A 25,059-nucleotide genomic window follows, 5' to 3' on the forward strand; every position below is an offset into this window, starting at 1 on the left:
CTTACTTATGTTATTTATGTTGTAAACAATCTGAAAAAAAGTGTCAACAACTGTGCCATACGTTGGTCCCTTAATTGCCCCACATGAATAAATAAAGTTTTCTGAATTTGAATCTGGACTTACACAGGACATTAACGAAGGCGTTGGCCAGGAGGTAGCCGTGTTGGTTGGAGACGTTACACTGGTACACGGCGCTGGATCCTGTCTGCACGTCGGTGAATATGATAGTGTCGTCCTCCACTTTCCGGCTAGGGTCCTTTGGGGCATCTGTTCATCAATGACGGAATATTATAGAACTTGACTGACAGGGAATTTTCATCGCGTGTACTATTTTTTCCGACCACAAGTCTACTTTGTCAGAATGACCAACGTCCCCATGTCATGGATTTTCATGGTATTGAACAGATTTATTGATGAAAGCCAAAGATTTTTGGAAACTCTCAGTTGACCAGAAACAAAACTTTATTAACCCTTCTGATTTCTGTTTGTTGATGACTGACTTAGGACATGTTTATTCATGCAAAAATAGTCAGAAATGGAAAAGAAATCCCCAAAACACTGATTAGATCACATAATTAACTCCATTATGCACCATTATCTAATGCTGTAGTTGATTAAACTTGTAAAGTCTTGCTACTAAGCAAATTACAATGGGTTATTTTGACCTGTGACGTTGAGTAACAGAAGAGATATAAAAAGAAGTTGTGGATATTTTTTCTATGGTTGCTTTGGGAAATTGAAAAATGAGAAATGGCTTAGATTTGGCTACCTCACTAAAATTAGCATTAAGGCTGAATAGCGTAAACAATGTAGTTCTGTGTGTGTACGTGTATGTATGTGTGTGTGTACATATATATATATATATATATATTAATGTTTTTAAGCCACCCCTTGCATTTCATAAAACAGAAAAATAGCTAAATTAAACAGAACCAGATCTCATCATTATTTCAGTATTTATATTTTTTGTGCCATTTTTGTTGAGTGATGTACAGTGTTCCTCCGCATATGAGCAGTTGAGTCTGCACTCACACTCTATGGGAACACCATTCATGGCCCACTGGATGCCGGGCTTGGGCGTGCCGCTGGCCCTGCACATTAGCACCCCGTTCTCTCCCGGGGCGAGGACGAGGTTCCGGGGAGCACCGCTGATCCAGTATGGAGCAGCTGTAAAACAGAAGGGAGATTTAATCAAGGTGCACACAGCATGGATCAAAAGGTAGACCCGGAGGGGGAGGACGAACCTTTGACCGTGACCTGAATGGTGTGGTGGACTGAGCCCAGCCTGTTCCTGGCAGTGCAGCGGTAGTTGCCAGCGTCCGCTTCCGACACGTTGACGATGCGCAGTATTTTCTGGTGATGCAGGAAGGAGGCGCGCATGGTCGGGAGCTCGCCACTCACTTTGGCCCAGGATATGTCAGGAGTGGGCCTTGGAGTCAAAAGAGAGGAAGATGAGGCACATGAAGGCCTTTAATCAAGGGTGGCAAGATATTACGGAACATTTTTAAAGTTTTAATTGTTTGTTTACAAATGTTTGAGTTTCTGCAGTTTATGAGTTTCCAAATTTGGACTTGTCGTTTTGAAATAAACTACTTTCTTGGAGTTGTCCGGTTTTGCGATGAAATGACATCAAAAGACCTCTTCGAAAGACCTTTTCAATAGATGTTAGATTTTCCCCAAATTAGCCCCTTAATTGCTCAATATGTACAATAACTTGGAATTACCAAAACAAAACAAAAAAAAAATAGCTTTAACCTGGAACCATAAATAAAATTTAAAAAAACAACAAATTCCACTCAATTTCCCAAAAAATGGAGACATCTACTTTTTTGCTTTTGAAGTTTTAGGCCATTTTAAAAATGAGTTTGACAGCACTCCTGGCAAAGTGTATGAAGTGCTGAAGTGAAAATGCTGATTGTCTTTACAGGGGCTTTCATTTTTATCCCTCCACACATTTGGTAAGTAAATGAAAGAAGCTACTGGCCCAGCAATATATGTGGCAGCAAGAACAACATGCCGATTTCAGCTAGGAAAGGAATTGTGTGAGTAAAGTATAAACTATATAATTCATGATCCTTGGGGTATTTTGACGAAATCATGCCACAGACATTTTAGTAAAACACCAGGGAGCTATTTTAAATTGAGGAAACAAATACAGTGTAATATGATACGTACAGTCCTTCCGCAATGCACTCCATCTCCAGCACCTGACCACGTAGCACCATTTTGGACCTGGAAGGTCCAGACGGGATAAGGAACGTGGGCTTCCTCTCATCCACCGGCTCTTCTGCAGTCACATCCGCACAGGAGTTATTATCACTCAGGGGCTGGGCCATATGTCACTGGCATCTACAATAAACCAGCGCATTGCACACACGCGCACCTGTAGTCTGACTTTATAGCCCATGATTTGCATTTTCAGTCCTATTTCTGGCTAATGATTTGCCCTCTGGAGGGTCATAACGGCGAGTGAAATGGATAAATGCAAATGAGATAAACTGTTTCTGACAATAAACCGGGAAAGCCTCTGTAGATGCTTATGGCATTAATGCGACCAATTTAATCCAACAGTTTACACGCCAAAGGGCAAATAAGAAAGACAGGATAAGCGGAAGAAAATGGATGGATGGATGGATGGATGAGTGTCTTGTATAACGAAATGAGGAGGATGACGGAGACAGAATTGTTAATTGGGTGAGAAATTAGACTTTTCTCTGATGTCTAATATTGTAAAGATGTTATCACAAGGCTCATTTAAGAAATGCATAATAAAAAAGATAAGCAAAGGTCTTTGATTGGAGGGGGGAGAAGTGGGAATCGTATTAAATCGGCTCGTTTGGAGGGAAGGGGTGAGTGTTACGGGGTGCTCTGGGTTTCTAAGACTAGAGTAGTGAGTAGAAGGCTTGAATTTAAGGGTTGACGGGTTAGTGAGTGGGAAGGTTCTGGATCCCATACAGTGGAAGCTCCAAAGTCGAACGCCCCAATTTGGAATTCGAGCAAATATTCAGATCAGTGAGGATTAAGGATTCACTTTATGTATCTTGTTTTGCTTTTTCTTTGGCTTCTTTGGGGATTTTTTTCGTGACGCCATCACAAAAAGGTTACAAGCCATGGCAAAGAGTGTGATGATAACCTTAGAACCAGTTTCAATTTACTGTGACATAATGTGTTCCAAAAACTTTGACATCATGTCAGAGTCTAACAACAGCCAATTCTTGCTCAAATGATTTTAAATTTTAACGAGACGTGCAAAAAGAAGGTAGGACGTTAAAATGCCTTAAAAAAGACAAAACAATTTCACACACCACAGAGAAGAGTGTTTTTACAAAGTCTGCTAAATGTGAATCAATTTAAAAAAAAAAAAAATCCCCATGTAACCAGGTATGTAAAATATGGCTCTAAAATCATAAATATAAGGCACGGAGGGAAGCTGTGGAGTATTGGATGGATCCAACAAGTGGTCCACAAGCCCACTAGCGGCTAATAAGTACTGGCTTAGTCACTAGAAGCAGACCTGGAATTTTTATGAATAAATCTTTAGACTATTTCATTTTGTTTGCCTAGGACATATTGTTTATATGAATATAAATACTGTATTTATATTTCAAATGATGTCAGTTTTTTGGATCACCCTGTATGTCAATTACATACACAATTTAATATTATCAAGGAGATGCTAAGGTAAGGGGGAGCTTTGAGTAGTTTGACTTTATTGCACAGTGGTAACTTGATTTATGAGTTGAATTTGTTAGAAGATAATGTAAAAAATAAACTGCCTTTAAAAAGTGTAATTAATGTACATATACTGAAGTTTTCATGTGTTGGATGTGTGCCCTTAAGGCAGGAATGTCAAACTCATTTTTGTCTCAGGCCACATTGTAGTTATGATTTCCCTCAGAGGGCTGTTAGAACAGTGAAATGTTTTGGTGTTATCACCAAATTATATTATTACCATTACACAACAAATTGAGGAATAACTAGTTTTGAAATCAGAAGACAAGGATAATAGTTTGTTCAAGTATTGTTTAAGTTACTGCAGAACAGGGGTGTCAGATTCATTTTTGTCACGGGCCACATCGCAGTTATGACTTCCCTCGGAGGGCTGCTACGACTGTGGACCCATATAAATGAAAGATTACCTCATATACTGAAATCAGAAGCCTATAAAAACATGTTTTTTCAACTATTACATTTCTTTTCAAAGGGGGATTGTTAACAAAAAAAATGCTTGCAAATATCTCAATGGTATTACACAAGAAAGCAATTAGCGATTTTGATTTGCTTTCACAGGCCACATAAAATGATGTGGAGGGCCGGATTTGGTCCCCCGGGCCACCAGTTTGACACCTGTGCTGTAGAAGAAGGGTTTGGTAACAGAAAAATGCAATATCTCAACATTATTGTTTATTATTATGACAATTTGGAATTTTGTACAGATTTTAGCAAAAATCACGGAAGTTGACGAGCATGATTTGCTTTCTCAGGCCACATAAAATGATGTGGCGGGCCGCACCTGGCCCCCGGGCCTTGAGTTTGACACCTATGCCTTAAGGGCTCAGTGAGTGACATCAGTTCTCATTTTGTATTTGTTTGACAGTCAGTAAACAGCCGAAACTGCATTGCCGCCTGTGGCGCCCCTTTTGAGGGCATCACAGTACCTTCATTGCTCCATTTTTTTTCCCACTTCACTGGAGCACTGCCGTATCTGAAACTCGCTTGTAACTCAAATTTTGGCTTGCGACACAAGATTTAAAAAAAATTAAGAACACTCATAAATTGGGGCATTTGTACAACAAGGTACCAATGTAGTTGAATGAAATTTTTGTTTACACTTACAGTATATGAGTGTGCAGAATGTGACTTTAAAACATTGCCTGTGCAGTTAACACTGGTATTTTCTATGGGAAATTTTGAAATTGGAACAACTTGGAAGTCAACCAGCGCCCCGGAATGGATTGTGTTCGACTCTGGAGGTTCTGCTGCAGTTAAAGGCGGGGAAATTGAGCACCGGGAGAAATGCAAGGAGTCGTAATTTGCCGTAACTCACCACTAAATAAATCAGTGTCATTGTAAAAAGCTTCCATTGTTTCATTGATCGCGTCCACTGAAACACAACAAAACAAGTATTCAAACATGCGAGCACGTGAAAAAAAAAAAAAAGGCAGTGGAGCAGAGATGAGAAACGATCATGCTATGGCGAATAACAGCGGGCGTTGCTGCACTGTAGTTCCGACAATGTCTTTTCAGTCAAAGGACCGGCTTCTGGCGTCTCCGAGGACGGAGTCGGAGATAGGAAACATTGCTTCCCTCCTTCGCCGCCGTCTAACAGTCATGCACCGCGAGCAACCCGCTTCCAGTATGTGCCCACGTAAAGAGGATTACCCACTTACGGTTGAGGACTTTGACGGCGATGGGCTGCTTCTGCTGGATGGTCTGCGTGTGTGGGAAGCGGGCGTAGCAGATGTAGTCGCTCCTGGAGTCCTCGTGTAGCACGTTGGAGAAGTAAAGGTCTCCGTTCAACGACTGGGACACTCTATTGCTCTGGGGCAACCTCTGGAAGTCTGACGTGGAGACAAAATGGAATCGAGGTAAGATCGTTCATCCATCTATTTTCGACAGCGATGCAACTGAACGAGACTGAACTGGACATTCGCGAACAAAATTTAGTTTACCGTAATTTCTTGTGTATAATGCCCATTCCCCCCCAACCCCCCCCCCCCCCCAAAAAAAAGTGTCAATAGTGCGCATTATACATAGTTATAGGGGCAAATGGAAAAAAAACAAAAACGTTCACATTTTATAAATGTATGCCGCCATCGAGTGTTTATCAAAACGCTGTACAGTTTCATTCCAAAATGCTACTGCCACCTAGTGGTTATAAAACAAAGTGTAGCCTACACTTCCATTCCAATATGACAGGGGTACATATGACTGCATATATGTACAGTTGTGCTCATAAGTTCACATACCCTGGAAGAATTTGTGAAATACTGTTTTTTTTTAATATGACTGAAGAAGAACCATCATTAATTTCTTTATGGTTATGTTTTATTTAATGATAACGCTTTTCTGAAATGCTTGACCGTTTAATTTGAATCCCATTAAAATAAAATTAAATGTGTTTCACCTGGTCCTTTGTGTTTTCTTTAAAGAATTGTACCCATCTTACAAATTCTGCCTGGGTAATCAAATATATGAGCACAACTGTGTGTTTTCTAATTTACTAAATACAAGTAGGGATGTGAATTTCAAAATAAGAACAAGTAAATTAAAAACGGATTACGTGTTCAAATAAAGTGCTTAACTTCAGAATAATTCTTTGAAAAAAACTAAGAGAATACAGATAATACTTCATGTTTTGATCATATGGGCAGAAGCAAAAATGTAAAAATGCATTACACATAGGTAGAGGGGTTTTCCAGAATTTTCACATCAACTTTGGGGGTGCATATTATACATGAGAAATTACGGTAGTTTATTTGTGTATTTGTCAGGGACCGTGTACGGAACCCATTCGATTCATATGATGCTGATTCGTGCAATATCAGTTTGTGTGTGTGTGTGTGTTTGTAGGTGTGTGTGTGTGTGAATGTTTACTGTTGTCCATCCAGAAGACAATGGGCGGAGGAAAGCCAGCAGGGGGTCGACATGGCAACACCAAGGACACGCCCTCCTGAATGACGATTGGCTTGATCTTCTCTTTGGACCACAAAGGTGACCCTGGATTGGTTAAAGCCACAAATCCATTAGATAAGTAGAAAAAAAAGATTCATAATATACATGAAATGTGTTTGGCTAAAAGGGGTGATGAGGTGAGGTGAAGTAATTATACAGTGGGGGAAATCATTATTTGATCTCCTGCTGAATTTGTAAAATGATTTACAAAGAAATTAACAGTCTCCAATTTTTATGGTTGGGACGTTGTGCTAAACATAAATAAAAACAGAATACAATGATTTGTAACAGGTGAACAGGCTAATTGGGAACAGGTGGGTGCCATGATTGGGTATAAAAGGCGCTTCCCTGAATTGCTCAGTCATTCACAAGCAAAGATGGGGCGAGGTTCACCTCTTTGTGGACAAGTGCATGAGAAAATAGTGTAACAGTTTAAGGACAATGTTCCTCAACGTACAATTGCAAGGAATTTAGGAATTTCATCATCTACGGTCCATAATATCATCAAAACGTTGGGCGAATCTGGAGAAATCACTGCATGTAAGCGGCAAGGCCGAAAACCAACATTGAATGCCCGTGACCTTCGATCCCTCAGGCGGCACTGCATCAAAAACCGACTCAGGAACACTTCAGAAAACCAATGTCAGTAAATACAGATCGGCGCTACATCCGTACAACTTGAAACTCTACTATGCAAAGCTAAAGCGATTTATCAACAACACCCAGAAACGCCGCCGGCTTCTCTGGGCCTGAGCTCATCTAAGATGGACTGATGCAAAGTGGAAAAGTGTTCTGTGGTCCAACGAGTCCACATTTCAAATTGGTTTTGGAAATTGTGGACGTCGTGTCCTCCGGGCCAAAGAGGAAAAGAACCATCCGGACTGTTATGGACGCAAAGTTCAAAAGCCAGCATATGTGATGGTATGGGGCTGTGTTAGTGCCAATGGCATGGGTAACTTACACATCTGTGAAGGCACCATTAATGCTGAAAGGTAATACAGGTTTTGGAGTAACATATGCTGCCATCCAAGCAACGTCTTGGACGTCCCTGCTTATTTCAGCAAGACAATGCCAAACCACATTCTGCACGTGTTACAACAGCGTGGCTTCGTAGTAAAATAGTGCGGGTACTAGAATGGCCTGCCTGCAGTCCAGACCTGTTCCCATTGAAAATGTGTGGCGCATTATGAAGCGTAAAATACGACAAAGGAGACCCCGGACTGTTGAACAGCTGAAGCTGTACATTAAGCAAGAATGGGAAAGAATTCCACCTACAAAGCTCCAACAATTAGTGTCCTTAGTTCCCAAAGGTTTATTGAATGTTGTTAAAAGAAAAGGTGATATAACACTGTGGTAAACATGACCCTGTCCCAGCTTTTTTGGAACGTGTTGCAGTCATAAAATTCTAAGTTAATGATTATTTGCCAAACAAAATAACGTTTATCATTTTGAACATAAAATATCTTGTCTTTGTAGTGTATTCAATTAAATATAGGTTGAACATGATTTGCAAATCATTGTATTCTGTTTTTATTTATGTTTAACACAATGTCCCAACTTCATTGGAATTAGGGTTGTAGATTAAACTAAACAACACAAGGAGTCATGTAGATGTTCAGTGGCAAACTTAAGGCAACGCTACCTCGTGGGACACTGCCAGAATTCACTCCATTATGGCACAGTATGTTACCAACTATTATCTTGGTGACTGAGTTCCGAACTGCCTTTAGATCATGAACAAGTAAATTCCTGCCATATTGGTTTCGGCTGCTCCCGACACTTACCTTTATCATGACCATCCTCATTGTACGAGGCAAGTGCTCTCTAAAAAAATAATAATAACATTTTATTTAAAAAATCTGTAAAAAGTACAAAATACACGCCAGAAACGTGTCCATTATCTGAAGGCAATCTGGACCTCAGTGACCAAGATAGTTGCTAAGACACCATGGAGTAAATGAACTGAAATATGGCAGGGTCGTACATGTACAGGTGAGCCTTAAGTTTGCCAGTGAACATCGAAATGACTCAGGAAAGGCTTGTGTGATTTCTGCAATATTATACACTTTTCTTTTTTAAAAGCATGGTTGACTGATATTCTAATACTATAATAAACAACCATATAAGTTAGAGACTGTTAATTTACTTTCACTTACAAAATCAGCATGGGGTCAAATAATATTTGCTCCACTTTTTATGTACATACAACCCCAATTCCAATGAAGTTGGCGCGTTGTGTTAAACATAAATAAAAACAGAATACAATGATTTGCAAATCATGTTCAACTTATATTTAATTGAATACACTACAAAGACAATATATTTAATGTTCAAACTGATAAACATTTAGCAAATAATCATTAACGTAGAATTTTATGGCTGCAACGCGTTCTAAAAAAGCTGGGACAGGTGGCAAAAAAGACTGAGAAAGTTGAGGAATGCTCATCAAACACCTGTTTGGAACATCCCACAGGTGAACAGGCTAATTGGGAACATGGGGGGCCATGATTGGGTATAAAAGGTAAGTTAATGATTATTTGCTAAATGTTTATCAGTTTGAACATTAAATATATTGTCTTTGTAGTGTATTCAATTAAATATAGGTTGAACATGATTTGCAAATCATTGTATTCTGTTTTTATTTCTGTTTAAACTTAATTGGAATTGGGGTTGTAGTTGGAGAAATCCAAAAAGGGAAATTCCAGCTAGCGTTTCATGCCGCCTTCTCCATGCAAAACTTTACCTTTCAGGAACACCCTTAAGATGATAAACTCAACTTAGTTTTTATGGAAAAGAAAAGATACATGTAGTAAGAGGATGAAATGAAAAAAAGAAAACATGGACAGAGAGCACTGAGATACTTACTGGGCTGCCGCACCATGATGTCATTGGAGACGGCGGTCCCATGTTTGTTCCTTGCCGTGCACTGGTATGCGCCCTCATAGTGCTCCGCCCGCTCCCGGCTGATGTCCACCACCAGCGTCCCCGAGTGGGCCCGCATGTGCACGTTGGGGTGCTGCTCCAGGTCAAAGTGGGTTCCGTTTCTTGTCCAGGAAAAACTTAGAAGCCACATAAACAGCAGACGAACAGCTGATGATTATCTTATCTTAGATGTAATTTTTTTTCACTGGTTTAATTGCATTGGACATGGATTTTTAACATTTTGTAAGGTATTTCATAGATATAAACATACATGTACACACTAAAATAGTGAGAAGAGCTGTTTTGGAAATTATGGATTATTATTATTATTACCTTTTCTGTGTAAAGTATATTTTAATTGTACTGTTTTTGAAACTGTTATTATTATTATTATTATTAGTAGTAGTAGTAGTAGTAGTAGTACTGTAGTAGTAATTACATAACATAACCAAAAAATAATTATAGGACATTTTCTGTGTACAGCATAATTGTGTTTTAGTATTTTTAGAACAATTATTCGTTAATAATTAGTTTTTATAATTCCTTGTCTTATTATTCATATTTAAAGTATAATGCTGCTAAAAAGAAATAGTGGACCTTAGCTGTGTACTTGCAAATTACAACCACAATCACATGAAAAATTGTGTTAAATTAATACCTCTCAAAGTGTCAATAAACTAAAATCATTATTACATGTTTTTGGGCTACAGTTCATGTATTGTATCTCATATGCACCAATAATGTTGAGCCTAACAAATGTGTACTATTTTATTTTATGATATTTTTGTTATATTTATTTTCTTCGAGTTGACCTGGTCAGTTCACCTTCTAATTTGCAGGAGGTATCGTATGTACTACTAGAAAATATGAATTTAAATACTGTTGAAAGTAGAAAAGTAAACACACGCATGCACGCACGCACACACACACACACACACAGATGATAGAAGGACTGCTCCTTACCTTGGATGAGGCTTCCCTTTGGCCTCACAGTGGATGACAATGTTCTCCCGGGGGTCGATGATGTAATCCTTGGGGGATTGGTGAGTAATGGTGGGGGGCTGTGGCACTAAAAGCGACCAGAGAGCGAGACACAAGAGATGATGTTCGACCTTGACCTTCACTGCAAGGAGGAGCGTTTAACCACACTGACACACTCAATAAAAGCTCTCTCCGTTAACCACCTGCACAATAGCAAAAAAAAAAAATAAATAAAAAATGCGGCATGCGGGACACAATTTATTTGATTTTACCAGTGCTGGGACACAAAGCTTGTAAGCTCATGCCAACGGCTGTATGTCTATTGCAACAGAACCCAAAACAATCATGCAACACACTGTGTTTCCACTGCAAATCACACAAAAATCATGGTATCAAATGAAAAGAATCCTCTAAGCACAACAACAACAAAACAGCTTCTTTGTGGACGTCACACTTGCTTTGGACTTACATTTTTCCAGAACTTTCCCACAAAAGAATCAGCACAAGTCACAATAAAGAGAACCATACATTAGTGTGGAAACGATAGCTCTTACGCAACCAATGGAATACTCTAGCTACAAAAAAAATAATGTCATCAAACTGCTGATCTGGAAGGCTGACTCATAGGAATATCGATTTTTGCTAGCATCACTATTATATATTTTTTCATATCAGGTGGTGCTAATTGCTTTGTTTAATTCATTAATTCATATCTATTAAATCAACTAATATGTAAACTACAAATACTGTAATATATTATTTGATGAAATTGCAGCTCTAAGACACTACACAACTTCATAATAATAAATATGATTATTTTCATCTTTAAAAATCAACTAACTTAACGGATGCTGTACATAGTACATATAATTGCAATCACAATGTTACATAGGCTGTGGAATTAATATGATGATGATGATGACTACTGTCGAACTAAGTTTGGGTTCTGTTATAAACCAAGTAACTGCAGGTTTACTAAAACGCTTGAAACATTTTTTAATAAAATTTGAGTATAAAGTAGAATATTGAAAAATATGTGTTACTATGGACATTTACAAAAAATATTGGTGGTTAAGTTGCACTTTGCAATTGACCCAAGAACATTTTTCCTGTGTCAAAGAAACAAACATCACAGCAGAGTTATATTTCATATTGCTTCATAACATTTCCCCAAAAAAAGGATATTTCTTCCACTATTATGAGCCAAAATATGATGTACATAGTAATTATCAGTTTGTATATAAACATGTTAAAATGTTCTAGATTTACAGTGAATATGTTATTTTTTAAAATATTGTATGTATTTAAGATGTTTTTTAAAATCATATTTCGGTCTTCGTACTGTATATTTGAGTATATATTTTATGTGTTATATACATTTTTTTGTGGCTGGTACTGTTAGTTGAGACTTGACAAGGGCTTGTGCTGCATGTTTTGTTTTGTTGTCTTACGGTCTAGCGGGACGTCCAGTGTGCTGACGAGGGGTCCCAGTAACACCGCCCCTACAACCAGCAGCAGCAGCGGCAGAGAGTGTGGCTCGCCCATCCTCCTTTCCATCATCAGCGTGCGACACCGAGGTCTGCCACCAAATAGCCCCGCCTCCCCCTGCTCAGTCACGTGGTCGAGGGGACACGTGCGTGCTGACTCACACTACAAGGATGGACAGACAAATAAATAAATAAATAAATACATTTTACAAAATTGAACATTAGAGGGAGAGAATGAGAGCGAAAAAGACTCATCTCTGCAACAGTGGACACAGATCAATGGTCATGCATTGCAGATAATGGAGTGCTCTAGCAGGATGCCAACATGAGCTTTCTTTGCTACGTTGGTCCGCAAGCCATCACTCCTCTGAGCCATATTGATCACACACAAACGCACACACCCACACCCACACATATCAACAGATGACCGTAACATTCAGACCCCAATTCTAGACACAGAATCACCCAATATGCCAGTTTTTAGTCATAAGATGTAACTGAAAGTATATTTAATGACCACTAATATCATATTTTTCAAGTACCACAAGTGAGTACTGGCCAATACCTGCCTGCTTTACAGATACAATTGCAATTGTGATGAAAATATTTAATTTTAATCAAATTATTCAGAAACACAAAACAAACTTTTCTTGAACATGGCTTCGTTTCAAATGCTCAATATATACCCCTTTTTAGAGAAACAATTTGTCATTACTGATATTTTAATATCCAACTGCATGTTTTTCGAGCAGTCTTGCCACAAATTTCACTTAAATATAGTTGGTAACACAAGGCATTTCAGTTATGTGGTGTCTGTCTGTCGGTGGGCGACTGGACTCGAGAAACGAGTTAATCATCCATTTTGCAGAGCATAAGTTTACCGTAATTTCTCGTGTATAATGCGCACCCCCAAAGTTGACCTCAAAATTCTGGAAACCCTTCTACTTATGTATAATGCATTTTTACAATGCATGATTTTGCTTCTACCCATATGATCAAAACATAATTATCTGTATTTTGTTAGTTTTTTTTAAATAATTATTCTGAAGTTAAGCACTTTATTTGAACACGTAATATTATTTTTATTTACTTGCTCTTATTTTGAAATTCACAGCCCTACTTTTATTTAGTAAATTAGAAAACAAACAGTTGTGCTCATATGTTTAATTACCCAGGCAGAATTTGTAAGAAGGGTACAATTATTTAAAGAAAACATGGAGGGCCAGGCGAAACACATTTAATTTTATTTTCAAATTAAACTGTCAAGCATTTCAGAAAAGCATTATCATTAAACAAAACATAACCATAAATAAATGAATGATGGTTGTTCAGTCATCAGTCGTATTTTAAAAAAACAACAACAACAACAACACCAACACTTCACAAATTCTGCCAGGTTATGTAAATTTATGTTCACAACTGTACATACAGTATATGCAGTCATACGTACCCGTCATACTGGAATGAAAGTGGAGGCTACAGCGTTTTCATAATCTCTAGGTGGCAGTGGTATATTGGAATGAAAGTGTACAGTATTTTCATAACCTGTAGATTGCGGCATAAATTTATAAAATGTGAAAGTTTTTTCCCTCATACCTATGTATAATGTGCGCTATTGACTTTTGACCATTTTTTGGGGAAAGAAATGCGCTTTATACATGAGAAATTACGGTACCATAAAGTACCTTCATACGGCTGAAATGGCTCCTGTTCCACCTTCCCGGAAGTTATGTCAGGCTGGTAAAGTGCTATCGGTCTGGTAGTATCGAAACATTTTCTCGAGTCTGAATAACAGTACTGAGAAACAGTATCAGCTCTAGTTTGTACACTGCTTTATCAAAGATTTCACTCACGTATATGCCAATAAAGGGTAGTGTTTTCTTTGCAAAGTGGCACATTGCAAGCTACTGGTCTGGCATGTAAATTACAACATTTCAATCATTTTTGCAAGTATGTGTGAACAGGGAATTTGTTTTTTCCAAAACCCTTGTTGTGAAACGCTAATGTTTATGTAATCACTGTCCACACCAAAGCGCGACCCAACGTTCACAGGCATAACAAGCAATTATTCAAACCGATACCGTCGGTATAATTTCTTATTTGCATAGCTTGTGAAGCTTGAAAACTGAAATTGGGAGTCATATTCCGGCATGCTTTTATCTTTCTGTAAAAGCCATTGGCACGGAACGGAAAAGAAATTCTGAGGGCAGACTTTCTCATTTCTCTAATCGCAACAGCACACATTGAACTTTATAGTAGACTAAAAGAAGAACTAAAAATTGGCCTGTCAGACACACAGCAGCACTGGGGCAGGTCTGATGGCGGTGGGTGGGATTTTCATTTTGTACGAGAGGTCCTGACAGCCAACCAAGTTGGCCTCCGTCCCGACTCTCCTTTGGGGGACCGACTTGTTTGTTCGCGCTGCCCTTGGGTCATGATTGAGATGAAGTAGTGTGAAGCCCCTTGGCTTCCTTCAAACACTCTCTCAGGAGATTGTGTGCATCTGGGTAAGAGCCAATGACACGGCTGTGTAGTATCACATACTGTTGTAGCGTATATGGGGGTTACATAAAATGTACTTAATTTGGAAAAAGACACGAAGAAAGGTAAACGCCTGCGTTCACTTCCGGGTTAGTCCGATTTACGCTTTAACGTTAAAATCAAACTAATTTGTCTCATAAATTCCCTTTTTAGATGTATAAAACTTCAGGACAAACTGACGACAAACCTTTTATCACTCTCGTAATCTGAAGTTTGCTACATGAATTAGTTCTCGACAACCAGAAGTCTTTTGTTGAACCCAAACACACACAAATGATACAGGTAGTGCATTTTTATAGAAACTTTTGTGAAATCTAACATGGGAATCTATAAGGGAACAATGCATAAAAAAAAACAAAAAAACAACAACAGAAGAACATTGGCAAAGAAGACTGACTTGTGATATGAGGGTGGAAGGAGCGTGTAGTGACAATGCAGAGAGCTGGTGGTTCCTGTTCTCGTTAATTTAAACCCAGATATGCACTAATCTGTACTTTTAGTAGACCACAAGTTGGATTTACATGCGTGGACCATCCCAGCTGTCATCGAGCAGGAGGCGGGGTACACCCTGAACTGGTTGCCAGCCAATCGCAGGGCACATAGAAACAAACAACCATTCGCACTCACAGTCATGCCTACGGGCAATTTAGAGTCTCCAATTAATGCATGTTTTTGGGATGTGGGAGGAAACCGCAGTGCCCGGAGAAAACCCAAGCAGGCACGGGGAGAACATGCAAACTCCACACAGGAGGCGACGGGGATTGAACCCCGCACCTCAGAACTGTGAGGCTGACGCTCTAACCAGTCGTCCACCGTGCCGCCCACTCTAAAATCGCCACCAGTAATACTAGCAATGCTAAAATAAATAAATAAATAAATAAAAAGGGAGGGCGGCATGGTGGTCGACTGGTTAGAGCGTCTGCCTCACAGTTCTGAGGACCAGGGTTCAATCCCCGGCCCAGCCTGTGTGGAGTTTGCATGTTCTCCCCGTGCCAGCGTGGGTTTTCTCCGGGCACTCCGGTTTCCTCCCACATCCCAAAAACATGCCTGATAGGTTGATTAAAGACTCTAAATTGCCCGTAGGTGTGAATGTGAGTGCAAATGGTTGTTTGTTTAAATGTGCCCTGCGATTGGCTGGCAACCAGTTCAGGGTGTACCCCGCCTCCTGCCAGATGATAGCTGGGATAGGCTCCAGCACGCCCGCGACCCTAGTGAGGAGAAGCGGCTCAGAAAATGGATGGATTGAAATAAAAAGGGGGGGCTAATTAGGAATAAAAGTGTTAATTATAAATGTGGAGGTAAAGCCTTGCATGGAGATTCTTATCTGGAAAGCTTCCAGGGCGGATTCATTACACAATTTAATGAGCTGAGGAGGCTCCACTCTAGCCGTCGCCATACCGTGTGTGTGTGCGTGTGTGTGTGTGTGCGTGTGTGTGTGTGCGTGTGTGTGTGCACACACTATAATTATCTCTGTGAGCTGCGGTGATACGGGGCCCAACCCCTCGCATCCCCTCACTCAGCAAGATCTCAGCGGTGCTCTCAAGATGAGGAACCAAACGCTCACAAGAAAAAAAACAATGAGAAGTATAAATAATGTACACACTTTCCTGTATTTAATTCTAAGCCCCATGATAATGTCGAGGGGCAGGAACTTCTCACGTCTTCATGGTAAAACTGCAAGTTCAAATTTGGTGAGAACTCTACATGATGTGAAAACAGATGGTGGAAAAGCAGAAAAGTCAATAACGCTAACAACTCCGTTTAGAATGTTCTGCCAAAAGCCGTCAGACGGCCGATAACATCAGGGAGGAAATCTTTCCACTGGCAGGCCAATCTTTTTTTATTCCCCCACCGCCAAACAAAGAGATGAATCAAATGTGTTGCTGATTCATATCTACAGATCAGCACATCATTCAGAACTTGCACAGCGCTTCGTTTTTTTCGTCTGTGTCTCATTAAAGAGAATGCTCTTTTCACAAAGTCAGAGGATTTCCATACAAAAAGCATTGCTGTGTAATTTTAAAAATACATATATTTAATATATATATAGACAATAAACACAGACACAGTATATATATATATATACACACATCTATGTACACACAAATACCTACAGTATATACCGTAAGCACATACTGTACATACACACATGCAGTATATGTGTATATTTACACAGCTCGTAAGTGAATGTTTTAATGTATTGCTATTACAGTGTTTAACTTGTTGTACAAGTTAATAATAACATTTGATGAGGCATCCGTTTGACTCGGGAACAGATTATTTCTACTAACCTATTTTTTTCCAATGGGAAATCCATTCACTTTCCAACTAAACAGTTGCATGAACCCCCACCCTCTACTCACTATCGACAATGTGCACATTTTTTTTTTTTTTTAAATAAAACGATGCAATCTTTAAATAGGCTCTTTATTTAATGGAGCACAAAGGGAGATAGCAATAATAATAATTTAAAAAAAGAGCCTGGGAGGAAACCAAGTTCAGTGTGCACACCTGCTGTGACAATTGGATGTGGACGCTGGAATACAGAACTAGAAAACCTAGTTAGAAAAAAAGCCTTTGCAACAATGAGGCCATCAACTAAAGTAGATTTGGAGTCAAAGGGAATTTTGATGGTAAATGCCAGAATCTTCTGGCGGGAAATGACATAAGAAAGCAGAAAAGACTGGAATAAGTTGCGCTATTCATGTATTATTATAGAAACTATTCATGACATATTCAAAGTATTATAAAGTATTTGCTTGTTACTTTTTCAAAATTATTCATATCCCTGCTCTTATTGGACGACTCTGAACAAATAACCATTTGCACTATACTATTTCTATCGGATGAAGGCTTGAAACTAACACTTTTTTTTCCAGACTGATACATACCAGCACAAGTATTCACTTGTGAGTACTCACCAATACTGATATACCGAGTATCGTTAACACTAATACTTCTAAGACAAAAGTTATATTAAATGTGAACAAAGACCTTTTTTTTTCCCTTCTGACGTACATGATGATTCGCTGATGTGTCAAACTGCCGCAGTGTAGCGCCAACTACTGGCGAGGAGGACTTAAGTATTAAGTAGTACCTTAAGTATTGTTGGCTGCTATCGGCAGCCTTCACGACTACCTAATAACTTGAAATAAGGCGCTATCGGCCCGATATGATACCTGGTATCGGTACTCAAGCCAACAATGGCTTGAAATCCTAATTTGGAACCTGAATGCAGACTCAAACAGTGATTTAAAACCCTAAAAACCTTAATTCTAAACCTTAACTATGTGTTGAAACCCTAATGTAAAACCCTAACCCAGAATCAAAACGCTGATTTGAAACCTAAACCGTGGCTTGAATGGATTTAAGACCCTATGCCTTGTTTAAAACCCTAACATAAAACGCTAATTTGACACCCAAGCCCTTGCTTGATACCTTAATATCGATTTGAGACCCTACTTTAAAATGCTAACTCTGGATTTAAACCATGTGTTTAAACCCTCCTTTGAAACCCTAAAAATGACTTGAACTCCTAATTTTCAACCTTAACCCTGACTTGAAACCCTAACCCTTGTTTGAAATATTAACCCAGACTTGAATCGTTTTGGACATGGAACTTTTTGCTGCTACCTTCTTATAATAGGCTACCATTTCACCAAATAACAACACACTTAAACTCAAATTTAGCCACAGTAAGAATAATGTTGGCCTACTTATCTGTTTTGTATGTGTGCAAATGGCTTCCAACGAAAGTTCAAACAAAATGTGAGCATATTCCAGGATGACAAGCGTCTCATAATATGAATGCCTATGATTAGAATTTATCCATATCTAATGTAATGCAAAGTAGACAACATTGCTTCTGTCATAGAACATTTGATCGGAGAAAACAACATTGAATCATCAAAGACTCCATTGTCATTTCCCATTATGTTATCCCACCTTACAATACACAACCTAATTGAGGTGCGTGAGGTCCATATTGACCGAGATGCACATTTCGACGTGGCCACAAAAGGTGAGGGTCGGGATTGGTGTGCTGGAAGCTGAATCGAAATGTGTAGCTGTGTGAATGAATAGTAGGCAGTATGTGTGGATTTAATCCACGCTGCCTTTGTCCGGGCAGCGCAAGGCTGACGGAACGCTCGCACACTTGCCGGTGTGATAATGAATGCGAATGATTGTGAAGCTGAGCAGTCATAATCAAGTCTAGCGGAGGCTCGGGGGTTACAGCTCACTGATTGGCTTCCTGGGTGTTCATCGCTACGTGCCATTTTAACAGCTACGATGCAAGGCATGAAGGGGGGTTGATTTAAAGAGGTCACGGGATAGCAGAATATACGGAGATAGCACGCGACAAACTGTTTTCTAGTGGATGAGAATACGACGTATGGGTCATTCTAGAATTGGAGGACAATTTAGACATCTACATTTTTTTCAAGAACAACCATTTATTTGATATGACAAGCCGAGTTTCACGGCCTAATATTTATCTTCTACTCTAATCTTTATCTTCGACACTACCATCTTCAGGGATCTGTTTTACAACCTGAATTTTACAGGCAAGCTGAGCAAGACCCTCTTCTATGCCTACCAGTTGAAAAACGTATTTGACAAATATATATGTTGGTGGAAGTAAACAATTGGATTCCAGTTGTGAATATACAGTAAAAAAATCCACAGGAGTGCATGTTAAAAAGTTAATTTTTCACAAAATGTGCCCTTTAAAAACATATTGAAGAGAACCATGACCTACATGAAAAAGGCATTCAACTATAAAGTTTATTTCTGTAGGTTTGACTGTAGTATAAAGCGGATTATGTCCTTCAAGCGGTCCATTACAAGGAATTACAGGACCCCCTGGTGCTCCTCTATTTGACATCCTTAAATTGTCCATCAAAATAATAGGACAGTTTTTACCTGTTTCTGGCATTGATTAGTTGACATATTCACTGCCATTGACGGCTTTAGAAGTCAAATATCCATGTTAACGGGCAAGGCTGGCAGTAAATGAGTTAAATAACAATTTACTCTTGGTGCTAGTGGGCATCTGCTACTGTGGGTCCAGCAATTAGTTTGCTCTTGAGAGTCATTGGCATTCTCAAAGCTTGTTCCCCATGCATGCCAAAACACTCCGGGATTCGGTTTGCCTTCTATGGCACCCCGGACAATAATTGCCGCGTCTACTTTTTGGAGGCGGTGGATGCTCTTTAGCATGCAGATTGAAACAACATCAGTTGGATGGGACGGTGGCGTGAAGGCGCAAATCCCTGCCTGTTAGAGCAAAGTGGAACTGAACGGCGTTTCACTTTCATCTCATTGCGTCAGAACAGAAGTACTTCTCCTACGAGTCTCCCTGTGCAAAATCGGCAGCAATGTGAAAGCCCTCTCACATCATCTTGTGACGATGGCCCGTAAAATGCTTCGTAATGCATTAAAGTTGTGAGTCAGTAATGTGGCAAAGTGACTGAAGCACTTGGCTTGGGAAGTGGCTCATATTGCTAATACATAAATTTAATGACCTGAAAGGTTTATATGTATATATATATATATAAAAAAAGGTTCATTGCAATGAGATCATGAATGGGAACTGTGGGGCATTACTTTTTTTTATTAGCTATAAATATGCATTAGTACTTGTTACTTTTTCTTTCAAAAACTCCAGCATAGACGACGGATATTATGGATTGGTTGATTGTGCTTGGTCTCAAAGTTCCCCGACATCAAATGACGCATTTTAGCACAGGGGTGGAAAAGTAATCAACATAAAACCAATTTGCGGTGAGGAGACGAGCAAATCCTCTGAGGCGGGAAGCGGAGAGGGCGTCAATGCATGCACAAAATCACAGACTAATAGTGTAAAAACACTACCTCTGTTTCAACCTCACAGTCTCACAGTTCAGATGAATATATAACTAAAAAGTCGGGACAGCTCCGTTCAACTTGCACTGGTACGGTTTGGAAACAGTCATTAGTGTGACAACCCTGTAATCCAACATAACATTAACCTGCTCGAATGGAAGGGATGAGGGCTGTAACGATGGAATCTTTTTAGAATCCATTATCTTAAAGATAATTTTTTTTTTTACTTCTAACATGCATTTTATTCTCATTTATGAGGGCTGGACGTCTACCCTTGAACTGCATATGTTGGTACAGAGTGTATGGTATAAATTTGGTGTACAGAATTTGAGACAGCTAAAGGCTAAATGATTAGCAATCACAATTAGCATTAGCGTGCTAGCGATGATCATTTTAGGTAAAAAAAAATAATAATTCAGCTTACTCATACTGATCATGTTATATGTACATTACACTAACAACCGAGCAACAGAAAAGTCAATTAATTAGCCAGTCCCTCAATGATCATCTTAACTGTGCCTGAATTTCAACCACATCTATTTTTGAAACAATTTACCCGTTAAAACATAAGTTACATCCGGTTTTAGGTCTCCATTCCAAGCAATTTATCTCACGTAACTTCTTCGACTGACACGGCACACATGCAAACTTCAGCGCTAGAGAAGAAGGTTAAAATCATCAATCAAGCCGTTTACCCTGTATTGTAATTGTGGACGTAAGAACGGAACTGTAGTTGTAGTTTTGAGAGAGAAAAAAAATATTGTGTTACAATTCCGAGAAGCAAGTCACATGATATGAGAAGAAAGTCAAAATGTAATGTGAAGCAATATTTCTGAGAAAAAAAAGTTACTTCCAAGTAATGAGAATTCAGAAAACCATTTTATTAGATCCAGATCCCTCGCTTGGTACGTTATTAAAAAAAAATTAAAAATAAAAAATATGAATGGAGCCGGCAGCTTCCTTGCAAATATCCACACTTTCCCTTTAATTCTCACCAGCATCCTCTCTCTTTAGCAACCTGATTCTTCCTGAACTCTTAATCTATCTTTTTATGGTTTAAGAAATGTGATCAAGTACAATATGTTGTATATACAGCATCGAACGCCTATACAGGCTCGCTGTTCAGGGTGTCCATATATCCAATCGCTATTTGGGATGGACATCACGTTCCATCTGAGTAGCCTACCCTTCCCGCAATGCAGGAGCCAATCATGTTGAAGCGGGGTGGGTCTTGCTGAGAAAGGCTATGGGATTTCCAAGAATGTCTGTGAAATGGGCCCCTCCCTTTCCGGGTTTCCGCAATTGTAATTTGTTTCATCTTTTTGTAAAAGTGTTTCTACTTTTGTTTTTGTGTTTCCTGAAATGTTCAAGTGTTTCGTCTTTTGTGTTTGTGTTTTCTGAAATGTTAAAGTGTTTCGTGTTTTGTTTTTGTGTTTTTTGAAATGTTAAAGTGTTACGTGTTTTTTTTTTTTGTGTTTCCTGAAATATTAAAGTGTTTCATGTTTTGGTTTTGTGTTTTCTGAAATGTTAAAGTGTTTCACAATTTGTTATATTGTTTTGCACTTCCAGGGCTCCGTAAGACCCTCATGGTCCTCTTGTTTGACTTAATATGTTCAATGCGCCATGAATTTTGCAGTTGGATGCAGGTACTTGTGGAGAAAAAAACCACCACACCGAACAGAGAGAAGTAGAGTACTAACGGGTTATTTTGGTACACCATTTTTATTAACTGAAATGCGTACCACATTGACCATGTCCAAACACAGGTGTTCTTCATCCACTCAGTGTGTCAAGATGCTAATAAAGTCACACCAAACCCCAGGAGGAGAGAAAAAAAAAAAACACGAGAGGCCCAGACGTATTTGTCATCTCCTTGGTAACCTTGAGGAGAAACTGTACGCCGGACATCTGCAAACTCTCAAACCTCATCTGAGTTCAACAAAAGAGGTGTGATTACTGCTCTCAGTTTGCTACCAATTCCCAACCGGAAGGCTTAGTCAACGAGATGGGAGCCAATATGTTGAGTTTACTCTGAGCTTAGCGGCGGAAGAAAACCTAGTCAATAAAAGGTCAAGATGCACCAACAACTGTGCTGTTTTTTAAGCAAATGAGCTCCCGCGGGGGTGCGTGTCCACCCGGCTCCAGTCTGAGGTAACAATGAATGCAATACGGTGTGCTTCTAGGAACACAACAGGGTGTTTCCAGCAAACACTCGGCTGCAGAGCCAATTTGAATAGTGCTGATATACAGTAAGTGGAAGCGAGCGGCTACGGGTCATTTGCAGCTCACCGCCGCTTTGTGTGTGGCTGAAATCTGCCGACAGCGTCAGATATGGTGAACACACTGGAACAATCTGTTACAGCCAGCCAGTTAGAGGCAACATGTAATTTGGCCGGTGGGAAAGCAAGCGAGTCGGTGTATTAGGGGGAAAAAAATATAGGATTAGGACTGGAAGACCATAAAAGAAACATAATTTTTTTTTTTAAAAGGACAAATACAGTAAATACAAGAAAATGACAAAAAATTATTAGGTTAAAAAGAAAAATTAGAAAAATAAAAAATTGTTAAAAAAAATAATACCAAATATTGGGCAAAAACACCATTGTAAACAAGGGATATATTCGATGAAATACACAATAATTACATCATTAAAATTTTTTTTTAAATGTTACATAATGCCCGCCTGTTTGATTTGGCCGGTGGGAAAGCGAACGAGCCAGAGAGAAAATCTTGGGCAGGTGGGGCGAGGTCTAGTGTTATTGAGCGCTCCATTCTCAGAGTACCAACACAATGGCCCTCCTTCCATTCCACCTGTGTCTCTGAAAGGTCAGCCCAGAGGAGGGTCCTCCCATACCTCCCACCTAGCCTAAAGCCACAGTTCCCACTCCACAATCAGCCCTACAGCCAGGAAACTCAATCAAAGAGACCTCTCAAAACCCGGCATTGTCTCCTAAAGGCTTTCCCCACATCGTGGCTGCTCTTACATGTAACACTGGAACAGGAGATGCTCATTACTGCCCGTCCCCAGCTCCACTTTGTCTCTTTTTATGGGGCTCACAGAATAATCCAACCGGGACAATGAGAGCACGGTTATGTAAAAGGAGAGAAAAGTAAGAACATGGAACAAGAGGGACTCATTTGCAGGAGTGAGGTGTTCGAGATGTGACCAGAAGCCGTCACCTGGAGAGTCTTTAATGACATCTCCCCTCTTTCCCTGCCTAACATGCAGCAGTTATTGACTGATGGGCACACCACAGAACAATGTGCGTGAATGTCGCCACAATCCATTAACACATAAAGAAAGCGCTATATTGTCAGCGCCCCCTCCCACCGCCTCTCACTCAGCCCCCCTACCCCCACCAATCCTCGAGCCAGCTTCATTGAGACGCGGCAGGTGAATACAAATCATTTCCCCTCGGCTGCCTTCCAAAAAGAGCGCACCATCCAATCTCAACCACACAGGACACAAACAATGCTGCTTTCAAAAGTGTGAGAAAAATCAAATCGTGCCATTTGTAAAAATGTAAGACACAACCCATAGTTAACTGTTGGAAAAAATACTACATAACATGCATGAAATGTTCACTTTGAAGAATCCAAAAGATTGATTCATTTTTCATTGTGTTTGGTTCTTATTTGTACAGACAACTTTTGGGACACACAGAAAAATAGGTCCGAATGCATATAACTAATAGGTATACAAAGAAATGACTAAAGGAGTATTAAGAAGCATGTTACTAAATCATGGTCACAATGATTGGGAGACACTTTAATTCATCCACCAGGCGAGACTGCTTGGTTCCCTATGAATTTGGATTTGGTATCTTCACCCCAACATATTTCAGACAATGCTTCCAACTCAATATTCCAACATCAATCAATCTGGAAAAAAAAAAACTACATTCAGTTGGGATAGGCTCCAGCTCACCCGTGACCCTAATGAGGACAATCACTAAAGAAAATGAATGGATGGATAGAGTTGCTGAACTTTTCACTGTTTGTCAATTTATTTCCGAGACAGTTTATTGTGTTCACCGCCATGGGGAAGCCCAAGGAGACAAGTGTTGTACAGCCTGGATTGATGACAACCTGTCATTTGGTCACAGGGCTGACATATGAAAACAGACAACCATTCACCCTAGGAAAAAATTGGAGTCTTCAGTGAACACATGGTCGAAAGTGGGAGTAGTCACAGAGAAATACCCCACAAATCTGTCAGTATTCTATTAATTACAGTGAACGTTTTTCATAAAATCAATTTAAGAAGAGGCTGCCGTGTTCCTGTATGTAGCTCCTTAGCATAGCCAGAGAAGGTGAGACCTTCCTACAGGGAAGGACACCAGTCCCTTTCCAGTGCTTGAATATGACAAGTACAGATGAGTGTGATAGACACCAGTCCTGGAACCACCTCAGTCCTGCAGATCTGCATCGCATGACAAATGACTACATGGTTTCCACGGTCACACACATCCATAAGTGTTCAAGTACTAAAGACCCATCCATTTTCTTAGAACGCTTGTCCACAATGGTGATTGTTGGGCTCGATCTCAGTAGTGCGAACATGATTCGTCTCATTGGTTGAGCTGAC

At 39.6% G+C, this 25,059-nt stretch overlaps 1 protein-coding gene across 23 annotated transcripts in view; it reads right to left on the minus strand.

Annotated features, from left to right (window-relative positions):
- LOC133478131 (neuronal cell adhesion molecule-like) overlaps window positions 1–25,059 on the minus strand; it is a 95,993-nt gene that overhangs the window by 23,097 nt on the left and 47,837 nt on the right. For 12 of the 23 annotated variants that reach the window (XM_061773794.1, XM_061773793.1, XM_061773795.1 and 9 more), the window contains 11 exons: window positions 12,030–12,228; window positions 10,561–10,666; window positions 9,541–9,734; window positions 9,419–9,451; window positions 6,598–6,720; window positions 5,391–5,561; window positions 5,048–5,104; window positions 2,176–2,287; window positions 1,245–1,429; window positions 1,033–1,167; window positions 124–267 (listed from right to left, as the gene is read on the minus strand). In XM_061773794.1, coding sequence (XP_061629778.1) covers window positions 124–267; window positions 1,033–1,167; window positions 1,245–1,429; window positions 2,176–2,287; window positions 5,048–5,104; window positions 5,391–5,561; window positions 6,598–6,720; window positions 9,419–9,451; window positions 9,541–9,734; window positions 10,561–10,666; window positions 12,030–12,138 — 1,369 coding nt within the window. In that variant the 5' untranslated portion in view covers window positions 12,139–12,228. Of the gene's footprint in view, window positions 1–123; window positions 268–1,032; window positions 1,168–1,244; window positions 1,430–2,175; window positions 2,288–5,047; window positions 5,105–5,390; window positions 5,562–6,597; window positions 6,721–9,418; window positions 9,452–9,540; window positions 9,735–10,560; window positions 10,667–11,047; window positions 12,229–25,059 lie in introns of all 23 variants that reach the window. The other 11 variants (XM_061773801.1, XM_061773787.1, XM_061773800.1 and 8 more) reach the window with 4 other exon arrangements.

The sequence above is a fragment of the Phyllopteryx taeniolatus genome, chromosome 5 (assembly GCF_024500385.1).
Source record: "Phyllopteryx taeniolatus isolate TA_2022b chromosome 5, UOR_Ptae_1.2, whole genome shotgun sequence".
NCBI classification, from domain to species: domain Eukaryota; kingdom Metazoa; phylum Chordata; class Actinopteri; order Syngnathiformes; family Syngnathidae; genus Phyllopteryx; species Phyllopteryx taeniolatus.